Source organism: Leptinotarsa decemlineata, unplaced genomic scaffold, assembly GCF_025532065.1.
Source record: "Leptinotarsa decemlineata unplaced genomic scaffold, Ldec_3_MD MMD2_P_RNA_scaffold_7, whole genome shotgun sequence".
Classification (NCBI taxonomy): Eukaryota; Metazoa; Arthropoda; class Insecta; order Coleoptera; family Chrysomelidae; genus Leptinotarsa; species Leptinotarsa decemlineata.
This window is the reverse complement of record NW_027412534.1, coordinates 7,626,914-7,650,027: the sequence shown is the minus strand read 5'-3', so window position 1 is coordinate 7,650,027 and position 23,114 is coordinate 7,626,914. Positions and strand designations below refer to the sequence as shown.

General features: G+C 36.5%; 2 protein-coding genes across 4 annotated transcripts in view; one reads left to right on the top strand and one right to left on the bottom strand.

Annotated features, from left to right (window-relative positions):
- The window catches only part of sprt (PDZ domain-containing protein sprite), a 214,592-nt gene that overhangs the window by 21,228 nt on the left and 170,250 nt on the right, over positions 1 to 23,114 (bottom strand). The window lies entirely within an intron of this gene.
- LOC141480230 (uncharacterized) lies at positions 5,836 to 18,934 on the top strand. The gene is made up of 3 exons (XM_074170117.1): positions 5,836 to 5,950; positions 17,826 to 18,072; positions 18,127 to 18,934. The coding sequence occupies exons 1-3, from the start codon at positions 5,836 to 5,838 to the stop codon at positions 18,932 to 18,934; spliced, it is 1,170 nt and encodes a 389-aa protein (XP_074026218.1).

Sequence of the window (23,114 nt, the reverse complement as noted above, 5' to 3'; positions counted from 1 at the left end):
AGAATGGATCATAATAATTAACATCACTTCTATACTTACAGTTTTGATTCGAGAAAAATGTACACCGACTGAATTTGGTATATATTCGAAGGCTAGAAGAAGCAGTTCAAATGGTGACAGCTCCGGAGCAGTCCCACATTTGTTACCTAAGCCACTCCTTCTTAATCCCCTCCACTTACCACCTCCACTTTACCTGATACGGGGACTAAATGCTGAGTCTGACAACACTTTTATATTGTATTCTCGCAGATTTTGCGGATATCTTGATATTATCGCTTCCCATATTATGCAATATGGTTTATACCTCTTCAATACTTTGGGTTGGAATTGGAATGAAACAAGATGTATTACTCATATATTTTATTTCATAATCTATATCATAAATAATTGATATTTACAGTGAGAATATGAAATATATATATATTTTATCAATTTAGAGTTTGGTAGGTATATATTTATCAAATTGAACTAACTAATCATCTGATTGTTCCTCCAATAATCTTATGAGTAGATCCAATTTTTCATCAGAATCCACCTAATGATTAAGCACAGTTTTGAGGGCGTCGATAAGGAATTTGAAATTCACCTCAGGGCTGGTTTGGTAGAACTCAATATCCTTATATCCCCACGGTAATGTTTTTGTGGTATTGGGGATGATGAATCGTTTATCATCCATGTATGATAACGCAACTTTATTACACATTAGAGTTACACGATGTGTATGTAACTCTCTTCGAAAAGTGCTCATCTTCAATTCGTCACTAACGGATTTGATATGATATGCTTTTGCGCCGGTACCATAAAAACAGATAATTGTATCATTAGGAAATTCATCTTTCATCTGATTTCCAACTTTGTAGTAGAAATGCATCGGATTTCTCTACATTTTCCCTCATGAAATCATAAAAGTTCTTCGTGAAAATTTTGAGAATAACAGAGTCGGTATCGGCGTAGAGGAGAAAAGCATTTGGCCCATAATGTTTTTTTATGAATTCATGAAAAATTTCATACTTTACTGTTTCAGATGAATCAAGAATACTTAATCCAAGATATAGAGGTTTATTGTAATTTATTTTCACTTCACCCATATGAATGGCGACAAAGTCCTCTTAGAAAATTGAAAGTGTTTTAAAATTTGGTCGAGTGATGAGAGCATATTAACCAGTGGCACACCTTATAGACCCCCAATGAGTCAAAAGCCGGATGTCATTCCTATTATCAACGTTCTCCATTGTTTTTCAAAAGACAGCATTTGTTCTTGTTATGAAAATATTTTTATGATAAACATTTGTAGCTTGATTTCTCATTAGGGTATTCAGGTCTTCATACATAAATGGTTGAAGACCATGGTGATTGATTGAAGTGTGAATCCTCATCACTATCGGTCCATTTTCAATTGCCTGCCTCAAAACCCTATAAAGAACAATGCATTTTCTCTTATCATTCAGATTAGGTATCAATTTGTGTATTTTTGAATTCGAACCGGGTGGAATGACGCTTTCTACAATAAATGGCAGATCCGAATGCGCATCGTGGAATTCTTCAGGGTATTGGACATCTACTTCCAGAACATAACCCTTAGGACCATCGTCTGGAACACCCATGATATCTAGTTGAAGAATTTCTTGTTCGGATAGCCATGAAAACCCACCTGCCGGTAATGGTTGAGACATACTGTGACCATAGAGCTTCGTAGCGTCCAAATAAGTGATATATGATGATACTTCATTTTCATCATAATCTGGCAGAAAACGATTATTAGCAATATACTTTCTTTCAGGACTATTAGTCAGTATTATTAGTAATGACTATTAGTACTGACTAATACCCCCACGAATGCCCTTTTGGAAAAAGTTATCATGTCAATATCTGTGAGCAATTCCAGCTCTAAATCGGTATATTTGAGCATGGCATCCCAAGAATGGCCGGGAGAGGTAAAATAGTGAGCTGGATCAAATTCATATTTATCCAGACATATATTACAGACATACAATCAATACATCTGATTTCAAACAGAGATCTGAATAGTCTCCTAATGTTTCACACTCGAACAAGGACCATACATATTTTGCCCTCTAATAATCATCCTCAGATATATGTATAATCCTTATTCAATTGATCATGGAAATCGGATTTTGATGGTAGCTCAGTACAATCTAATGTGATCAAATCTTCAACAAAACTGTAGAGAAAAACTCCTTTCTGTCTCATCAAACGAAAATTTTCTTTTTCCGGAAAACATTTTCGTGTTTCATAACATTGCTCATCTGACAAACTCTCCGCCAACTACTGCCATGATGACGCCATGAATCTGAAGCTATCGATAAATCTCAGCTTTAGGAATTATTTTTCCAATTTACCAAATGTACCTATTGTTTACCCATCAATAGATGTTTAGTGGAAGAAATGTAATTTTCCTCTATTTGAACGATAACATCGACCTTGTTATTATTAGTGCATAACACATTCATGAACAAGTGGCTGTCATAGACGCTCAAATTATGGAAAATTATTGGAATGAAATTCGGTAATTTGTAATTAAAATTACATCGAGAATGTGCAGTTCCATATCTTTTCCATATCTTTTCTCTAACCCTGACATCACCCTTTTCGAAGGGTTTCTCACAAATACCGCAACTATCAGCAGTTAAAAATGCATTCTCCTCTGATTCTGTTAATGACATCATTGGAACGATACGATTCAAATATGTATAGTAGATGGCGCTTAGGTCAGACTCCAGTCTGGCTACAAATACTTTGCCAACATCCGCTCCACGATATAGAACAAATTTGGAGGCTGAATCATCGAAAGAACAATGAATTCGGTATGAGAATGAGTATGGCTCGTGAATAAATGATTTATTTGTGAAGGAACGGTTCATTTGTATGTATAGGCTTCAGAATCAATTCAAAATCAGCAAATGATACGAAGGGAACTTTCAACTGCCTTTAAAAATTTTCAAATTTCAATATATTTTCCGGTACGGCCCTACCACATTTTTCAATTTTGATTTGCGTTGTCGGAATGATAGTACAAATAAAATTGCAATCATTCAACTGATGTCGCAATAATTTGCGTTCGTCTGAAAAAAATATCAAGCACCCATCACAGAAATATATCCTATGCCCGAGGGATGAAATTTGTGATGAAACTAACCTTGATAGATTTTTTATTCCGCAATAGTGACTATTATCAGATTAATTGGTGATGGTCAATAAAATTACAATGCGACCGAGTTTCCGCCGTGCGTAATAAAAAGGACCCACAATTTCATATTTTGGTTTGTTGCTTTCGAAAGTTGTTTCTAACCCATGAACATTGACTGAACAATCATTTATATTCTCATATTTTGGAATATCACAAAATTCATATAGATATATACCTGAAACAAGTTCTTGAATGTCCACAGCTTTCGCAGAAAACATACGGACAAATGTCATATATACTTCTTCAAGGTTGTTTGATTGATCAAATTTGGTTTTGGCTGGTGAAAGACTTCACCTTTAATATTTCCTACGTCTGAAGTAAGAACCTCCCAAACAACTCCATGTTTACTTTCGAAGTGTTATGAACTTGCACCATTCGATCAATCAAAGTTATAACTTCATGCCTCACTTCATTGAAGGAAGATTGATAGTCTGAATACAGATTATTACTTTCGACCCTGTAGCTAACAATCCTATATTTAAATGCGCTGTTGATGATGCTTCAATGTTTTGAGGTGCAGCACCATTCTATTACAATAATTGCACAATTCCTGAACTGCACTTGATTCGGCAGAATCCGCTCTGGATCGTTTTGCTGAAGGACCTGAATTATTATCCGGCCTGCAGGACTGCATTTGATGACGACGCATTTTATCTTTACGACTGAAACTTTTATCACACTCAACACAATGAAAACTTTTTGTAGGTATATACACTACGCGCGATATCAAACTGACTCCTGTGAATGAGTGGCCCCTCTTTTATATGTTAATTCAAAAAGTGGGGAAGGAAAGGAGAATACATGGGCGCCTTCAAATTTACTTCAGCAAAGGCAGATGATATTGCAGGTCACCCAAAGTCAAACTGAAAACGCACTCCAAAAGTCTCTTCGTCCATGCGGCTGAAGGTCGTTCAAGGTCGAACTCAAAACACTACTTCAAAGTCGCCTTGCTTTCGTCTTGTGAAAAATAGGTCAGGATCGTTCAAGGGCAAATTCAAAACAATCGATCAAAGTCATCTACATAACAAGAAAGCCACGTAACTGGCTTGAGTTCATGTAAGATCAAAGTCACCTTGTCGAAAATATGGAGAGTGAATGAAACTCATTCAAGGTTAAACCCATAATACCACCTCAAAGTAACCTTGCCTGCCTCGCTGTGTTACGTAGGTGAAGGTCGTACAAAGTCAAACTCGAAACATCAACTCAAAGTCACCTCGACTACTTCGTGTGACGTATGTAGAGGTTTTTTCAAGGTTGAAAGTGGTGGAGGGAGGTTCTGAAATCGGCCTAAACCAACTACTGATGTTCTTACAGACAGCCAGCCTGCACTCACGGCAATTGTGAACCCAAAAGTTACATCCAGTCTAGTCTGGGAATGCCGTGAAAAAACTGACCAAACTGTCAGACTGAAACAGACTAATTCTATTATAGGTGTTGTGTGCTACTATTGATGGTATTGTTGATTCCCCAAATAATTTCATGAATTTTGTCGTCCCAGTATCTATCTTCATCAACATACAAGGTTTTCATTGCATCTAACAATTTCTGTGAGATCTTTCAACCTGGCCGTTGGCCCTAGGAGTGGCGGTTGCCATTCGAATGTGTTTAATTCGCTTGCTGTCTACGAACTCTCGGAAATATCTGCTAGTGAACGCCATACTATTGTCAGAAATTATACGTTTTGGATATCCAAGAAATTCTCTCTCTCTTCGAAATTTGATATAGTTAACCTTCAGCTTTGCCATAGTTACCGTTGCCAAACCCACAATCAAGACAAGAATGTATAGTCGAAGTAACCGATATAGTAATCTCAAAGGTGTCGGCGAAGTCAAAGGCCAAAAAAACCAATACAAAGGAATTATGCCGCAACGAATGAGTCCACGTGGACTGAAGAATTGGCGGTTCGTATTGGGTAATTTTTACTAACCGAGTTTTATGATTGGCTGAAGAGTCATAAATTAAATTTGAAGTCATGTTACGGTGACCAACAGAATGTAGCGATGAGTACCGAATTGTGTGTGTTATTGAAGGAAAACTGCTGGAAGGTAGGGGGCACTATATCTTTCACTTGAACTATACATATTTGTTGACAAAACGCGACATTTTTGCAAACCAACACTGATCTATGTTTGATTTTAGACAACGCTTAGGACCTGAGTGACCTATTTCGTCATGATGTTTTCGAAGTAATTGAAATCTTGCAAATTATGGTATGACTAGTCTTTCTCCATATAATGTTTTTTATACAATCGATTATTTTTTTATGAGAATTCCTTAGTCAGATTTTTATCACAGTTATTCCTAATTTGTTCCACGATAATTTGTAAGCTATCGTCCTGTAACTGAATAACGATAAACCAATATTTAACAGTGATCTGTAAAATATTTACTAGATTTCTACTGAGAGCATCAACATGCTTTATGTTAGCTCCTGGCTTGTGTTCAATTTTGAAATCGAAATCCTGTACCGACAATCACCATTTAGTAAGTCGAGGCACTAGATCACGCTTTGAAAATGCATCACGGACAGCATAACAGTCGGTCACAATTTTAAAATGGTATCCAATCAAATGTATTCGAAAACGCTTCAGCGTTTCGACAACTGCAAGAGTTTTCAGCTCGTAGCTATGGTATACTTGTTCGGCGGGGGAAGCAACACGGCTGAAAGAGGTAACAGGTCTCTAGCCCTCATCTTTTTGAACTTGCAGAAATATCCCGCCCCAACCCTTCAAACTAGCGTCTGTATGTAATTCTATTCTCAAATTGGGGTCATAAGGCACCAAAATTGGTTTTGATGTCAAAAGGTTTTTGAGTTCTGAGAAAGCTGAAATTTGGCGTTGGCCCCATTCAAATGGAATGTTCTTTCTGGTTAATTTTGTGCCAAACCTAGAAACTGCCTAACTTCATGAGCATTTGAAGGTATTTTGAAATTTTCAACCGCCTCAACCTCAACTTACCCAGAAAAGATACCGCCTGGGCCGATTTCATGGCCAAGAAAATGTACTCGATTTTTCAAAAATGAACATTTTCCCAGATTCAATCTGAATGCAGCTTCGCACAGAATTTTGAGAACCATTTTTAGTAAATGTAAACCTTCGTCAATGGAACTTGACGGAATCAGTAAATCATCCATGTAAACTAAAACTTGATGATGACGTAAATTGCCTAAAGTATTATTAAAGGCCCTTTGAAATACAGACGGTGCATTGGTTGGGCCAAATGGCATTTTCAGATACTCATATTGACCATCGGGGAGACAGGTTTCGGTATGGAGTTTGCAGCTACAGCTATTTGGTGAAACCCCTGGTTACAATCTAAGCTAGGAAAATAAAACTTGCCTCCTAATAAATTCAATTGCTCCTCTATGTTTGGCATCGGGTTAGCATCTCTAATGGGCTCATTTAACATTTTCTTTATTTCATTATTTGAAAGTTTATTTTTCAAATAGTACATCTGCAAAAAATCTGAGATTTCACTCTTTATCTTCCCCTTCAAATTAATAGTCGAATGTGGTCGAGCTTGACGTCACAACAGTCGACTCGGCGACAAGGAAGTGTTGGCGGCGATGGCAGCGATTCATAATCTCCAACTACAGGCCCGGTTGCTACCGCTCGAAGCCTGGTGTGACGTCAAAATGTATCGCGGGCGATCTCACATTTTCAATTTCTCTTGCTCAGTCGTTAATTGACATAAAAACCGGAAAAATTTGGTGGCATACTTGGGAGATGATTTACTTTTATAATATATAATTTTCAATAAAAATCTAAATTAGCGTGAATGAGCCCATTGTAACTTTGTTCAAAGCCCTATAATCTACACAAAACCGTAGTTCGTTATTTTTTTTTCAACTAATACTATAGGACTAGCAACATCTGAATGTGACTCTCTGATTACGCCTGCTTCGAGCAACTCCTCAATTTTTCCTCTAACTACTTGTCTTTCTTTCGAAAACAATCTATAAGAGCGATAACATACAAGTTTGGACTCATCAATTAGTTCAATTTCAAGTTCACAACCCTTAACTGATTCTAACTGTGCCGAACTGTCAGCAAAACACTGCTGCCACTCATTCAGAATACCCAATAACTTATTTTTTGACTCAGAATCCAATTCATCATTAACATCTACCTGATCTATTTTAAATTTTCTAGAAACCACATTTTTTTTCAATAGACTTATCCTGGGCATTCTCATAATAGTGAAGTTGGTACATTTACATCCTCTGCCAATTAATTTACCCTCTTTCCAGACCATTTCTTCGTCACTCATGTTAGAAACTGGCACCATACAGCTTGGACCTCTAATTAAAATTCCAGGAATACTAAACAAACATTTTCCCAGTTGAAAATATGTCTACTCTCCATTAATATTTCTTCATCTTCGTGGCTGTTGATAATTTTAGCTGGTACCATTGTCGTAGAACGGGGGAGTATAGTTATGTCTTCGATAACGATAATCTTGGGACACATTTCAATGGCTTCCAAATTAATCTTCTCCAACAAATCAAAATCCGATGTTAACTTGGTTATTCCTAAACAAATAACGAGGGCGACTCCCTCAGTATTTATCACGGGTTGTCCAATTATCAAATTGAAATTTTCCATATCAGCATCGGTGACGAAAGCGGATGTTTCTAGATTGATCCTATCCAGTTCTAGAGTAAAGTTCACAGCTTCTTTTGTTGTAATGATAGATCCACCAGAAGCTTTGAAAGAATTGCTTACAGGGTAGGTTTGAAGATTTTTTCTTGACAAAGCTTGAATGGATAATGTTGACTTGGCTGCCGCTGTCCAAATATGTAAGAGTACGTTTGCCATTGACAAGGCACTCCTTAGCATAGACATTGTTAACATTTTCTTCATCTATTATATGTATGAACTTCGGCTCGGTTGAAGAAGTACTTGGTTTATTGAAGTTGCGATTTCAGAGTCTACAGTCTTCTTCCTTATCACCAAAACGATTACAAAAATAAGACCGTAAGGATCCCTTAAAGCGACAATCTTTGGTAATGTGATCCTGTTTACCACAACTGAAACATTCCTTCGGCCCACTTAGGTTACGTTAGTATCTAGGTCTTTTCACCCCACATTCATCCATAGGACTTTGATAGTTCTCGAGAGGTGCAACGAACCCAGCATGCAGTTCATCTGGAGATGAACACTGGAAAGCATGTGCATTCGCTTGGAGCTCGAGTGGTAGTCCCCTTATCAAGCAAGAAATAGCCGCTTCTTTGTCAAGTCTACATTGTTGTATAAGTGCCAATTTTTCGTAGTAATAATGGGTCATAGCCGTTGCATAATCGACGCATCTGGGGAATGCTCGAGTTAGGGCGGTTCTCCATTCTGCCCAAGTTTTTCTGTAATCGTCCAAACGATTAAACCAGTTTCTTGCTGACCCTCTCAAATTTTGCTGCATAAATGTAGACTTCTGATATTCGGTCAAGTTGTGAATTTCTCCAAGTTGGTCAATCTTTTGTTACCACCGTCGGGCCGTCGATGAACAAGATCCAGATTCACTTCCACTATCCATCATCTCTGAATCGGGCACACGTTGGCTGAACCTTCTTTTTAGTGCTTCAGATATTTCCGCTCGATATATTTTTCTAGAAGATCCTGGTAGAGGTTATTTTCTTCGTCACTCATTTTGGATTTTCGTTGCACAACACACAATCAAAGACACGTGAAGTTACTCAATCCCACTTCTGATGTTAAAATATAAAAGAGACTGAAAGGCACTATCGCACAACACTAAGGAAATGACTGATCTGTACAACGACACTTCCATTAATGAATAATCCCTTTCGTAATAAACTGAAACATCAGACAATGAATAATATTGAGAATGAATCATAACCCCTGTTGATTCAGACGGCAAGGAGCGATGCTATAACATAATCTCTGAATTGAATTTTGAGTTGTTATGTTTGGCTGAAGATAAAACTTTTTCTTTCTGCATTTTCACTGAACATTCCGTTTATTGGAATTGATGATTTTTTTAAAGGAGGATCACCAAAAGACTTGTGGATTGAAATAATCGAAAAAGAAGAAACATATTCCTTCTGGAGGAAATAGAGAGAGTATGACAGTGATAGCAGGTAATCGGTTAAATTATCATTTATAATTTTTAAAATGTATTGTTTTGTGTAATTTTACCCAGAAAATTTTAATGAAATCTATTCGGATTGAAACATATTTAGTATGCAAAGTTATTTTCCAGCAATTATACATAGTAGAACCAATTTGTAGGAAATCAATGACAAAAATATTTGATATTTATTTCAGGAACTAAAATCTTCATATTGAAATTGTGAAAAAGAGTTGTTTTGGTTTTGGTTTCATTATTCAAACTAGGAGACGCATAATCGACGCATCTGGGGAATGCTCGAGTTAGGGCAGTTTTCCATTCTGCTCAAGTTTTTCTGTAATCGTTCAAATGATTAAACCAGTTTCTTGCTGACCCTCTCAACTTTTGCTGCATAAATGTAGACTTCTGATATTCGGTCCAGTTGTGAATTTCTCCAAGTTGGTCAATCTTTTGTAACCACCCTGTAACAGTTGAAGTCTACTCATCAGGAATAATGTCGCCTCGGGCCGTCGATGAGCAAGATCCAGATTCACTTCCACTGTCCACCATCTCTGAATCGGGCAGACGTTGGCTGAACCTTCTTTTTAGTGCTTCAGATATTTCCGCTCGATATATTTTTCAAGAAAATCCTGGTAGAGGTTATTTTCTTCGTCACTCATTTTGGATTTTCGTTGCACAACACACAATTAAAGACACGTGAAGTTACTCAATAGTAGTTGTTTACAGCTGATTCTCGGCCTCCCCCCACCACTATGACGTATTAATTGCTTTTTTTATTGGTTGTTGTTTGGTGAAGTTTTTTTGTTGTGCAGTGAAGTCAAGGCGTTGTGACCTTGAAGTGTCTGGTGCATGGATCGTTCAGATTTTTTTTTTCATATGAGATTTTGTGTGTTTATGTGTGTGTGTGTGTGTGTGTGTAGGAGAATGCACGGTACAGGGTTTCATCATGTGCTTGTTTGTCTATGTACAAACATACGTCTGCATACTTCGAAGATCCTCCAAGTAATAAATGCTCCATCGGTGTTAGGGCACCAAGTTAGTAGTGGAGTGACGTCACAGCAATAACCGTTCAACGGCTAGAGAGCGACATGTTCACTCCACGACGTGTGGCAGAGTAATGCGTATTCATCGGTCTGCCCTCACCTCTCCCGAAGCGATGAAGGTTCGCTCTAGCCCCGCTATCGATGGTGACACAACGGCAGCCGAGGACCGTTTGCCTAGCGTCTACCCTCTCCGAGACCGCAACGACCACTGCTTGCTCGTATATCGACATCTGTTATCGCATTCAGTTGGGAGGTAATCTTGGCGCATGTAGTTGAGAAGTGGGGTTGGCTATGACGTCTTGACGGGTCCTATCAGAGTGTATTTAAGAAGCGTACGAGTGTTGGCTATGTCAGTTTACATCAAGTGAGTTAGTGAGAACTATTATATAAAATGTATTCCTGTGACTGTGGTAAATCTTTCACTCGTAGTGATAATCTTCGTCGGCATCAGCTCCAGAGTTGCCAAGGAGGGCCTGCAGTGAAACGGGTGAGAGTGGATAATGCAACACCTATGTATACGTGCAATTGTTGTAATGTGACAATTCCTATGACCCAAGTGAATTCTCACCGAAGAACCATGAGTCATAAAAATAATGCATGTGTTCAATTGTCTGACGGTGTTCAAATTATAACGAATGCATTCAATTGCCGCATTGCTACATACAGGGTGGAGAGTTCGATTGTTACCAGTGACTACATGTCATTTTTCAATGAGATTAGGCAGAAGGTCATTGAATTACTGGAATCAGCCATCAGGATCCATAAAAGCATCAAGGTGAATATGGAAGTTTTTGGGAATTATATTCTTCAGACTGATGATTCGAGGGACACGAAGTCATTTAATTCCCAAAATAAAATAGTGGACCAATCTTCAGATTTGAATGCTGTTTTTGATGGATTCCGTGATGTAATTGTGGCTCAAACGACTGAGTTCCAGGATCGTGACTCAGGTATTTATTTTTTAAAAATTTCAATAAGATTGAATAGTAATTTTTTTTTAATAATTCAGGTTGGACTTGTGAAAAAATATTGTTTCTCGAGGTCAACATTAATAAATACAGTCCACTGGAAGGACGTTCATATGTGAAGCTGCCTCAATGTATTCAATGGAAGAAAGCTGTTGTGAATGTTCGTAATGAAGATCAATATTGTTTTGCTTGGGCTATAACATCAGCATTATATCCTGCAGATAGTCGAGTGTCCGAACTTACGTCATATCCACATTTTTCCACTGTTTTAGATGTCACAGGTATGGATTTTCCGGTTAAAGTTAATAATAAGAGTATCGAAATATTCGAAGATAGGAATGATATTTCAATTAATGTTTACGGTTTAGAGAGTACATTTGAGAAGGGTAAAATGAAGTATGAAGTGATTGGTCCATTGCGATACTCACAGAGAAGACTCCGGAGACATGTCAATTTGTTGTTTATAACTGATGACTCCGGTAATGGTCACTATTGTTGGATCAAAGATCTTTCAAGATTAGTTTCTAATCAACTATCAGCTCATAGACAGAAAAAATATTTTTGTGACGGATGTTTGATATATTTTTCTGATGAGAGATTGCTTTTACGTCATAATATGTATGATTGTAATCACATTAGTACCACAACACCAACTACTAATTTAAAGATCAATAAATATGGTAGAATGGTTGCGGAAAATAAACTAATGTTTGAAAACTTTGAGAGGCAAATGAGGGTGCCATTTGTAGTGTATGCTGATTTTGAATCAGTGCTTAAACCGATTCATGTGAATGAGCCAAATCCTGAAAGTTCATACACGATTAAAACATTCAAACATGCCCCATATTCATTTGCTTATTTGATAAAGTGTTCATATAATGATGATTTGTCAAAATTTGTTACATATAGGGGTGTAGATGCAGCTCAGAAATTTGTGAGTAGCATTGAAGATGATTTGAAAGAGATACATGAAAATCATCTCAGAAACCCTAAACCGATGGATACACAAACTGACGAAGAAGAAGAACAGTTTGCTGCAGCCAGAACTTGTGGTATATGTAATAAAGCATTTACTGATGGTGAAGTCAAAGTAAGAGATCATTGTCATGTCACAGGAAAGAAAAGATCACATGCCGCTCACTCGAAATGTAATTTAAATTTCAAAATACCAAACTTCATACCTATCATTTTTCATAATTTAAGTGGTTATGATTGTCATTTATTCATAAAAGAATTGTATAGGAATAAAGAGAAAGTTGATGTTATCCCGCAAACTAAAGAGAAATATATATCTTTCACGAAGCATCTCTTCACACACAGCTATACCGATAAAGATGGTGTGGTTAGGAAGAATTATCTCAAAATGAGATTTATCGATAGTTATAAATTTATGACTAATTCGTTGGAGAAGTTGGGTGCAAACTTGACCTCCGATCAATGTTTGGAGATGCACAAACATTTCCCACAAATTGAGAAATTCAATTTGATGAGACAGAAAGGTGTATTTCCATATAGTTTTGTTGATGACATTGACAAATTGAATTATCCATTACTTCCGACAAAAAATCAGTTTTATGACACACTCAATTGTGAACATATATCGGAAACTGATTATGATAGGGCTAGAAATGTTTGGAATGTATTCGAGTGTCAGAATTTGGGGGAATACTCTGATTTGTATTTGAAGTCGGATGTATTGCTACTATGTGATATTTTTGAAAACTTCCGCACCACAAGTTTAGAGATATATAACTTAGATCCGGCACAATATTATACTGCACCTGGATTATCATGGGATGCCATGTTGAAGTTCACTAATGTTGAATTGGAATTACTAACTGACATTGATATGATTCACTTTTTTCAAAAAGGTATACGAGGTGGAATTAGTCAATGTAGCGAGAGGAAACATATAGCAAATAATAGATTTTTACCCAATTATAATCCCAATGAACCTTCCACATTCATTACATATTTAGATGCAACAAATCTATACGGTCACAGTATGTCACAACCTCTACCAACAAGTGAATTTACATGGTTGACACCAAATGAAATTCTTAATCTCGATGTGATGGATGTGAGTACTGATAGTCCGTATGGGTATGTATTTGAAGTGGACATTCATTATCCACAAGAGTTGCATGATAAACATTCTGACCTTCCATTTTTAGTCGAAAAAATAATACCACCTCGTACACAATCGAAAATTCCCAAATTAATTCCAAATTTGAATGATAAAAGAAAATATATTGTTCATTATAGGAATCTACAGCAAGCTGTCAAAAATGGATTGATTGTAATGAATACACATAGAGTATTGAAATTCAAACAATCATGCTGGATGAAACCCTATATAGATCTTAATACTGAAATGCGTAATAGGTCTAACAACAAATCTGTTAAAGATTTCTATAAACTAATGAATAATGCGGTGTATGGAAAGACAATGGAGAATGTAGATAATCGAATTGATGTTAGACTCGTTACACATTGGGAAAATATAAAGAAAAATATAGGTGCCAGCACTCTCATAGCCAAACCAAATTTCAAAAATTGTTCAATTTTCACTGATAATTTCGTTGCCATTCAATTGGGTAGAGTGAAGGTTCATTACGATAAACCATTATATTTGGGATTTTCCATATTAGAATTATCTAAAACAGTCATGTATGACTTTTTCTATGGATGCATCAAACAACACTTTGATGAAAATGTCTCTTTACTTTACACAGATACCGACTCGCTCATTCTTAAAGTAAACACAGAAAATTTTTATGAATTCATAAAAACTAACATAAGTAGATTTGATACATCCAATTACAGTATAGTTAACCAATTCAATATTCCAGTAACAAGTTCAGTCTTGGGTAACTTCAAAGATGAATTTCCAAATGATCCAATCATGAGTTTTTATGGTACAGGTGCTAAAGCATATTATGTGAAATCTGTTGATGGTGAATTTAAGAAAGCCAAAGGGGTTAAACGATCGGTAATAAAGAATGAATTGACATGCGAAGATTATCAAAAAATCGTCGAACAAGGTGGTATGATATTCAGAAAGATGAATTCATTTAGAAGCGTGTTGCATGATATGTATACTGAATTGAAAAATAAAGTTGCATTATCATACCACGACGATAAACGATTTATCATTCCGAATACTACCCACACTCTTCCTTGGGGTCATAATGATATTGAATTTTATGAAAACGATCCAAATGAGAACATTCGTTGGATAAGTAATATTATTCAACAATCACAATCTCAGGAGACTCCATTGGATCAATTGATTAATTTATTATCTGCCGAGATCAATGATTGAAGTATCATTCAATATCTTCAAAACCGGAAAATTCAATATGACAGAAGTATTGTGATATTAATGTATTATGTATGTATGTATATGTATTACTGTAATGAATATAAAATGATTGAAATTTTATTTGTATTATTTCTATTTCCCTAATCGATTACTGCAATATATAGTATAATGTAAAAGAAAGGAATATCAGTTTGAAAAGAATCATCGTGGGTGCACAATGTCTAAAACAATCGATAAATTTGGCAGAAAAAAAAAATGGGGTGGTAATGTCATCCGAGGTCCACCCGGCAATGGATTTAAATTAACAAAAGATGGTCATTATGACATGCAAAGAAAAATATTGAAAAATACAAGCGAACCAATTGACAAGAGTGATTGTGTAACTGTATCATACCTTGAGGGGGAAATTAACGGAACAAAGGAGGTTATACTTCTAGCCCTACAAGCTGCAATACAATCCACAATAGGCAATATTGCTCGCGATGCACGTCAAGCATTTGACGATAAAATTGCAGAGGCTCGGATAACTTTCACTCGTAAATTTGACAAACTTACAAATGATGTAGACATAAAAATGTCTGACATAACAGCGTCTACAAATAAAAAATTTGATGCTATGTCAAACATAACAGCGACTACAATGAAAAAGTATGATGTACTGGAAGAGAGAGTTGAAGTTTTGGAGAAAAGCCATAAAGTCAGGCCATCAGGTGGATTGGGATATCCAGGACTGAACATTGATCCAAATATTAGAATAATAGAACCAAAACCAAAAGCAACAGATGACGTATTAATTGAACCAACATGGTGAATAGTGAAGTGGAATAGCCTGCCTGGCCAGGGCCTGATTAAGTTAGGTTAGGAAAAAAAATGTGTATTTGAAAAATTAATAATGAAAGTTATCAACAAGTATTATTATATATATTTCAATGTCCCTGAAGTGGCATTAGTGATGTACTCGAATTCTGACTTGACATGTTCTCAACTGTTAAAATTTGAAAAAAAAAATATAATTTGAAGAAAAAAAGCAAATTTGAAAAAAATTTTTTGAAATTTGAAAATAAATTTTAAAATTAAAAAAAAAATATTTTTTCACAAACCTATACCCTCTTGCCCCCCCCCTCCGCCTCCTTCTTATTATTTTTTCTAGTTTTTTTCTAGTTTTGTCATTGCCAAGTTTCGAACTTGGATAGTCTGTGCGGTAGGATGATACCTTAACATCTACGCTGCCACAGGCCCACTTATACTAACAGTTTCAATTCTATTTAAATCACAAGGAATAATGGTGAGAAATAAAGAAAAAAATTTTTGGTCACACGGGGATTTGAACTCATGTCATACGTCTGCATAGGCTAGGGTCTTAACCATTACGCCACAGGCTTACATATTGGTGTTAATAACATTTATTATTCTATATAAGATATGAAAGCTTCATTTATATAAAAATTATTGTTTTTTTTTATGGGTAATCCGGGATTTGTACCACTAATATCAATATTTTACTTTTTTATGAATTAATAAAGGTTAAAAAAAAAAAAATTGATCGTCGAGATTCGGAATCTTTCTCAAGATTACAACCCGTTCTTTTCTCGAAAAATATCGATCCTGCGAAAAAACCGGGATTTGAACCACTAATATCAATATTTTACTTTTTTTTATGAATTATTAAAGGTTTATAATTAAAAAAAAAATTTTGATCGTCAAGATTCGGAATCTTTCTCAAGATTACAACCCGTTCTTTTCTCGAAAAATATCGATCCTGCGAAAAAACCGGGATTTGAACCACTAATATCAATATTTTACTTTTTCTATGAATTATTAAAGGTTTATAATTAAAAAAAAATTTTGATCGTCAAGATTCGGAATTTTTCTCAAGATTACAACCCATTCTTTTCTCGAAAAATATCGATCCTGCGAAAAAATTAATGGAAACCAAATTTGTTGGAAATTGAATTCACTACAACTTTTGTCATTACTATTTTTCGTGTAAAATTGAAAATAAGTGTAATAAATTCAATATTACATAATGAGATTACAACCCGTTCTTTTCTTGAAAAATATCAATCCTGCGAAAAAATTAATAAAGACCAAATTTGTTGGAAATTGAATTCTCTACAACTTTTGTCATTACTATTTTTCGTGTAAAATTGAAAATAAGTGTAATAAATTCAATATTACATAATGAGATTACAACCCGTTCTTTTCTTGAAAAATATCAATCCTGCGAAAAAATTAATAAAGACCAAATTTGTTGGAAATTGAATTCTCTACAACTTTTGTCATTACCATTTTTCGTGTAAAATTGAAAATAAGTGTAATAAATTTAATATTACATAATGAGATTACAACCCGTTCTTTTCTCGAAAAATATCAATCCTGCGAAAAAATTAATAGAGACCAAATTTGTTGGAAATTAAATTCTCTACAACTTTTGTTATTACTATTTTTCGTGTTAAATTGAAAATAAGTGTAATAAATTCAATATTACATAATGAGATTACAACCCGTTCTTTTCTTGAAAAATATCAATCCTGCGAAAAAATTAATAAAGACCAAATTTGTTGGAAATTGAATTCTCTACAACTTTTGTCATTACCATTTTTCGTGTAAAACTGAAAATAAGTGTAATAAATTTAATATTACATAATGAGATTACAACCCGTTCTTTTCTCGAAAAATATCAATCCTGCGAAAAAATTGATAGAGACCAAATTTGTTGGAAATTAAATTCTCTACAACTTTTGTCATTACTATTTTTCGTGTTAAATTGAAAATAAGTGTAATAAATTCAATATTACATAATGAGATTACAACCCGTTCTTTTCTCGAAAAATATCAATCCTGCGAAAAAATAATAGAGACCAAATTTGTTGGAAATTAAATTCTCTACAACTTTTGTCATTACTATTTTTCGTGTAAAATTGAAAATAAGTGTAATAAATTCAATATTATAATAATGAGATTCCACCACTCATTTCTCAAAAAATATCGATTCTACATACACACTGAACATTAAATACCCCCATTATTGATTTTAATAATATAGATTTACAAAAAATAAAGATTTTTTTCTCCAGTCACAATTCAAGTAGATGATCAATGCCGGTTCTATGACTGAGGATGACCAATGCCGGTTCTATGACTAAAAATTTTTAATTTTATGTTTCATTAAAAAAAAATTTAACAACACACTGTAGTCCCCGCCCACTCTCCTCCACTTTTAGCCCCGCCCCCTTCCCACCATTGTTCGCCTCACCCCACAATTGCGCATGCGCGCCCCCACCTCACTCCCACCACTCCCACTTCTGCCTACACCCTGAGGAGCACACTTCTCGGCATTCAGTACGACAAGTCTTCTCATCGAGTGCAGTCCAGCTACAGCAATCTACTACAACACCAGTCTAATACAGCAGTCTTCTACAGTCTACAACAAGCGAATTTTGAGTAAGTTATCAATGTTACTTTTTCATAACAACTAACTTTGTATTACATTTTCAGAATGGAAAACTACACGCAGGAAATCGACAACGCTGTGGCATCGATCATACCTGTGGATGTTGAGGTGGAGCGACCAGGCAGCCCTGACATGTTCGAGGGAGACGAGGTGGCGATGGTCCAAGAGATGAAGGCTTCAACTTCGGGTGGTGTGCAGCGGCCACGCAGCCCTGTCTCATTTCAGGAAGACAGGGTTGTTAACAAAGCCAAGCGGCAATCTGCAGCTAAGGTTGGTCCTATTCAAAGGTATAGGAGTAAATGCAATAGGACTAACCCTTATGCAGGTAGTTGGTCGACCGCCAAAAGGAATCCTCCGAGACGTCCCACACCGCTCGCATTGACAGTGGAAAGACGGAGGGCATATAAGCCGGTGCCGAGGGTGCCATCTCCAGGTGAAATCCTCACCCAATTTGCATTATCAGCGATGTTGACACCCATGGAACTCACACCGGTGCCTGATCCTGCCATGGAGGTCGTGCCACCAGTGTCGAAGCCTGCCGGGGAGATCGCGCCACAAGTGCCACCAGTGCCGGAGCCTTTCGGAGAGGTTAACCCCCAGGAGATGGAAACTTTCCTACAGAGGTGTAGGGATGTTGCACTTGCTTCACGAAATAGTGAGGCCGCGTTGGCTAGCATTTCCCGGGAGGAGAATGAAATTGCTAGCCAACGGCGCGAGTTGTTAATGAGGATGGCCGAGCTAGATCGAAGGACTGCAGCTCTGAAGGAAAGGCGGAAGGCAGAGACCTCTTCGATAGAGCTCAATAATGAACTAAAAATATTTATAAAGAAATTTTTGAATAAAGTGAAATAGTTTTTAGGTCAACTAGGATAGTTTTAGGATAATTAGGTAGCATGGTAGTTTTAGGTTTGTAATTATAATTTTAGGAATAAAAAACAAAAAAAAAATGAAAAAAGAAGTGAAATAAAGGGTGTACATTGTTTTGGTTTGGTACACATTGAACAATGCGATGGTTGGAGCATTTTTCTTCACTTCGTCTTTTCATTATTTTTCTTTTTTTCCATTTTCAATTCCAAGTTCTTTCATCCCCACTCCTCCCCACTCCCTTTCAAAAGTATAAAAGTAGGAATTATCTGTTGGAATATTCAGTTGATCAGCCACCTTCAACATGGAACCTGATTCAACTACTGAGCCGTACAGTGACCCAGCGCATCAACATCCTTACTGGGCTTCTATCCATGAAGGATTCGTGGACTCCACAACGGCACCTCATGACATTCCCTTCGAATTCATGAATAATGACTACAGGGTGCAGGTTCAGCATGTCACTGGGAGTGATGAAGCTGACTTATCGGACGGGGATTATCCGGATCCCTACCAATGGGATGACGAATGGGGTGACCCACCGCCTGTAGACATCACAGATGAGGATGACGACGACGACGACGATGACGCTGGCGACATCAGACTTCCACCATCCCCAATCCTTATCGAGGACAGTCCTCCGCCATCTCCTATCCTAATTGATGACGATGATGTCCTAAATTCCGACGACGATATGTAATCGTTTCCCTGTTTCTCCCACCCTTTCCTTTCCTTTCCTTTCCTTCCACGGAGTACACACTTTTTTGGTTGGTGTACACGAGGCACTGCGAGGCTGGGGCAGTGTCTTCCTCCCTCTCTCTTATTAGTTTTTCATAATAATCACTTAGAATTTCTCATAATAATCGCTCAGAGTTTCATGAAGATCGTAATTTTTAATGTTTTCGAATCTCAAACACTGTTCTACATTTACACTTCACCCCCTCCGTTTTATTTCTTCCAATATAAATATAGTATCAATCCCAGTTCTACATCATTCTTCCACAATGTCGATTGCTGATTCCACCACCGAACCGATGAGTGTACCAGAGTCTTCTATGATGAGTACAGGACCCATCCAGGTACATGAAATAGATTCTACGTTTGATCATTTCAGTACAACCTTCGCAGAAATGCTGCAACGCATCTACGATCTTCCTGATGATTTCCCGGAACGTATGCAAGAGGAAGTAGATGAGTTAGACGATCTACAGGATAACGAGCTAGATGATCATGCGGACGACATAATTAGTATATCATCTGATTCAGATGAATCTGATGAATATGAGGACGACATCATCAGTATATCATCAGATACAGATGATTCAGATGATGACACCATCATGATTGTTTCTGATGATGAAGAGCGTTAGTCCATACCATTGTATGGATTAATAGGAAAAACAGCCCTTTTAAGGGCTACAATTAAAGACAATAAACAACTATTTTCAGAGCTATCATTATATTCAATGATTGAGAAAATATCAACTTCGACTTTTCAGTCAAAGTAGTACTCATCATATACACAGATATTCGATGATAAACCAAATCCTAACTTCGACTTTTTAGTCAAAGTAGTCATTTATCACATAATCTGTGAATTCTACTACTACCGTTTGTGTGAATAATGTAGCCCTGAAAAGGGCTGTTGTTTTTTTTTTTGACCAGTAGGTCCACGGTTATTGTGCCACAGGTTGGACATTATTACATATAATACATGTAGATACTCGGGTGAAGTTTGTTAGTGGCCTCTCGCAAGCTTCACACCAATTTTGTCCCATTTCCATAATTGAGACAGTGTTGTGGGTGTTGACATGGGCATACCACCCTCCATTATTGTTTCTATGCGAATAAAACCGAAAGCAGCACCAGCATAGTTTTTTGTTCTCTCCATCTATTGTGCTGATCAATACGTATGCATCCATTGCACAATACAAATCCAAGGGATCTTCCAATGTCTCACTGACATTGAGCGTTCGCATACCGATCCTCAAAGCACCATCGCCTTCAGTTGTGTCAGCTTCTATCCCTTCATCATCTCCTTCTTCATCCATGACCCTCTCAAACTCCATCACGTCATCATCTTCGTCGCTTTGGTTGGCCTCGTTTTCAACTTCGTCTATCTCATCTTCATCGACTCCAACATTTTCTGCTTCAACTATCACTTCCTCTAGCGGAACATTGACATCATCATCATCTGATTCGTCTATCCAATTGTTTTCATCAACAGCAGATATTCTATTTAATGCAGCATTTATTTTTGCAGAATTCATCTTGTTGTTGTTTGCTCACAGTTGTAGAGAGTGAATGAATGAACTTCAGGATCGCAAGTCGACTTATACGATTGAATAGGAAACGGAAGTGGTACGACTCCCACCTATCACTTGACTCGTTTTAAGTGGGAGAGAAGGATATGGCATCTCTAGTCGATGAAAGAGTGGGCTAGTTGACGAAAGAGCGCATGCGCTAGTTTATTTTCTTCTATAAAAGGTGAAGTATCAGTAACATCATCACCTTTCCTATCCACATTCTATTGCTATCACATATCATTCCTCCAAACCTAAATAATCATTATCATGAGCTCCATGCCACTATTGATTGCTGAAGATGGTTCACCACTTGTTGATATCGATCACACTAATTTTGAAAATATTCCAGTATTACATTTACAGTCTCAAGACTCGATAAGTGATTTTGATATTAGCGACTTCGTTAACTTCGCAGATGTGCCGGAACCAATTCAACAAATTATCGTTGAAACTCCAATCATTTCACAATCATCATCATCCAAACACCCTTCATCTACCCCCCCTCTTGGTGTTGATAAAAAATCCAGAACTATCAAAAGGAAGGTTAATAATGCATCTTCATCGATTGTCACTGAGTTGAAAGAAAAAAAACAATCGAAAAGTGGTTTGCAGGAGAAAAAGCCCACAACGAAAAGTGACAGATCGAAGAGGAAGACAAAATGTGAACCCAAAGAAATGAAGGGTGATTTGATGACTGAATCGCTATCTTCTTTCACTCCATTACTTCGGTTTGGAGATATGAAAAAGAAAGCGAAATGCCGTCTTGTAAAGGCGCAAAAGGCTATTGCTGAACATGAAAAGAGTGAGCAAGCTATTAGTGTCAATAAGGACACTCTTCAAGCATTAGATGCTAAGATTGCATTAGCGAAAATTGAATTGGCTAACATGAGCAAAGAAGCAGATGAACTACGTTCAAAAATCATGAAAGATGACAAATTCAATCAACGTTCGAGAATGCAAGCACAGGCAGAGCTTGAGGAGTCGACTCGACTTTATGAGACGGCATTATCAGTGAGAGATAATTGGCGAAAAGAGTTGGAGAAAGCATTTCAAAGTGACAGCGATTAGTTTTGGGAATGGTATTGTGTTCTCAATATTGTGAGTTGAAAAAAATTTTAAGCGGGAATGGAGTATACAATTAATTTGGTTTGGTATACACAGAACATTGCGAATGGTTGGGGCAATGTTTACCGCTGCAATATTTTTTCAATTCACTTACATATAATTGAAATGAAAACAATAATGAACTTTAACATTACTTTATTCATAAATACATTATTAGATACATTTAAAGCATATTTGATTCATCAATCCAAGAATTCTGTTCACTAGGAAGTCCTAACCACTTTACATATACTTTATTTTTCCTTTTCTTCAGCACTTTCTCGATCAGATATACATCAGGATTTTCGGTTAGCAATAACTCTTCTTCGTAAAAACATCCTCTAATAGGTTGTTCATTCATATCTTCAAGATTATAGGTTGTGGGAAAAGTTTTATTGATTTTAACAATCTTGAAGAGTTCCGTGGTAAAGTTCGCAGTGTAAGACTTTTCAAAAATATTTTTGTATTTGCTTATTCGTACAATATCATTCAATCGGAATTTGGGTTTACTTTGTTTTTTTCCAACTCCATTGATACCTTTGAATATCAATCTTGTTGATGGATCAACATTAATGGGTGCCATACCTATTGTACGATGAACTTTATTGTTATATCTACTAGTTATAGTTGGAAGAATATCAAGCCATTTGTGGTGACCTCTCATCGAAAATTCCTTATAGAGCCACCCCTTTATTGTACGAATCACTCTTTCTGCTATAGCTGCCTTCTTTGTGCTAAATGTTGAATAATGATTGATA

Excerpts from the sequence above, each read along its gene's own strand:
- LOC141480230 (XM_074170117.1), top strand. The coding sequence starts at position 5,836 with ATGGTATACTTGTTCGGCGGGGGAAGCAACACGGCTGAAAGAGGTAAC. Across the intron at positions 5,951-17,825 it reads AACCCTTCAAACTAGCGTCT|TCCCCGCCCACTCTCCTCCA; the intron begins GTATGTAATTCT and ends AACACACTGTAG. Across the intron at positions 18,073-18,126 it reads CTACAACAAGCGAATTTTGA|AATGGAAAACTACACGCAGG; the intron begins GTAAGTTATCAA and ends TTACATTTTCAG.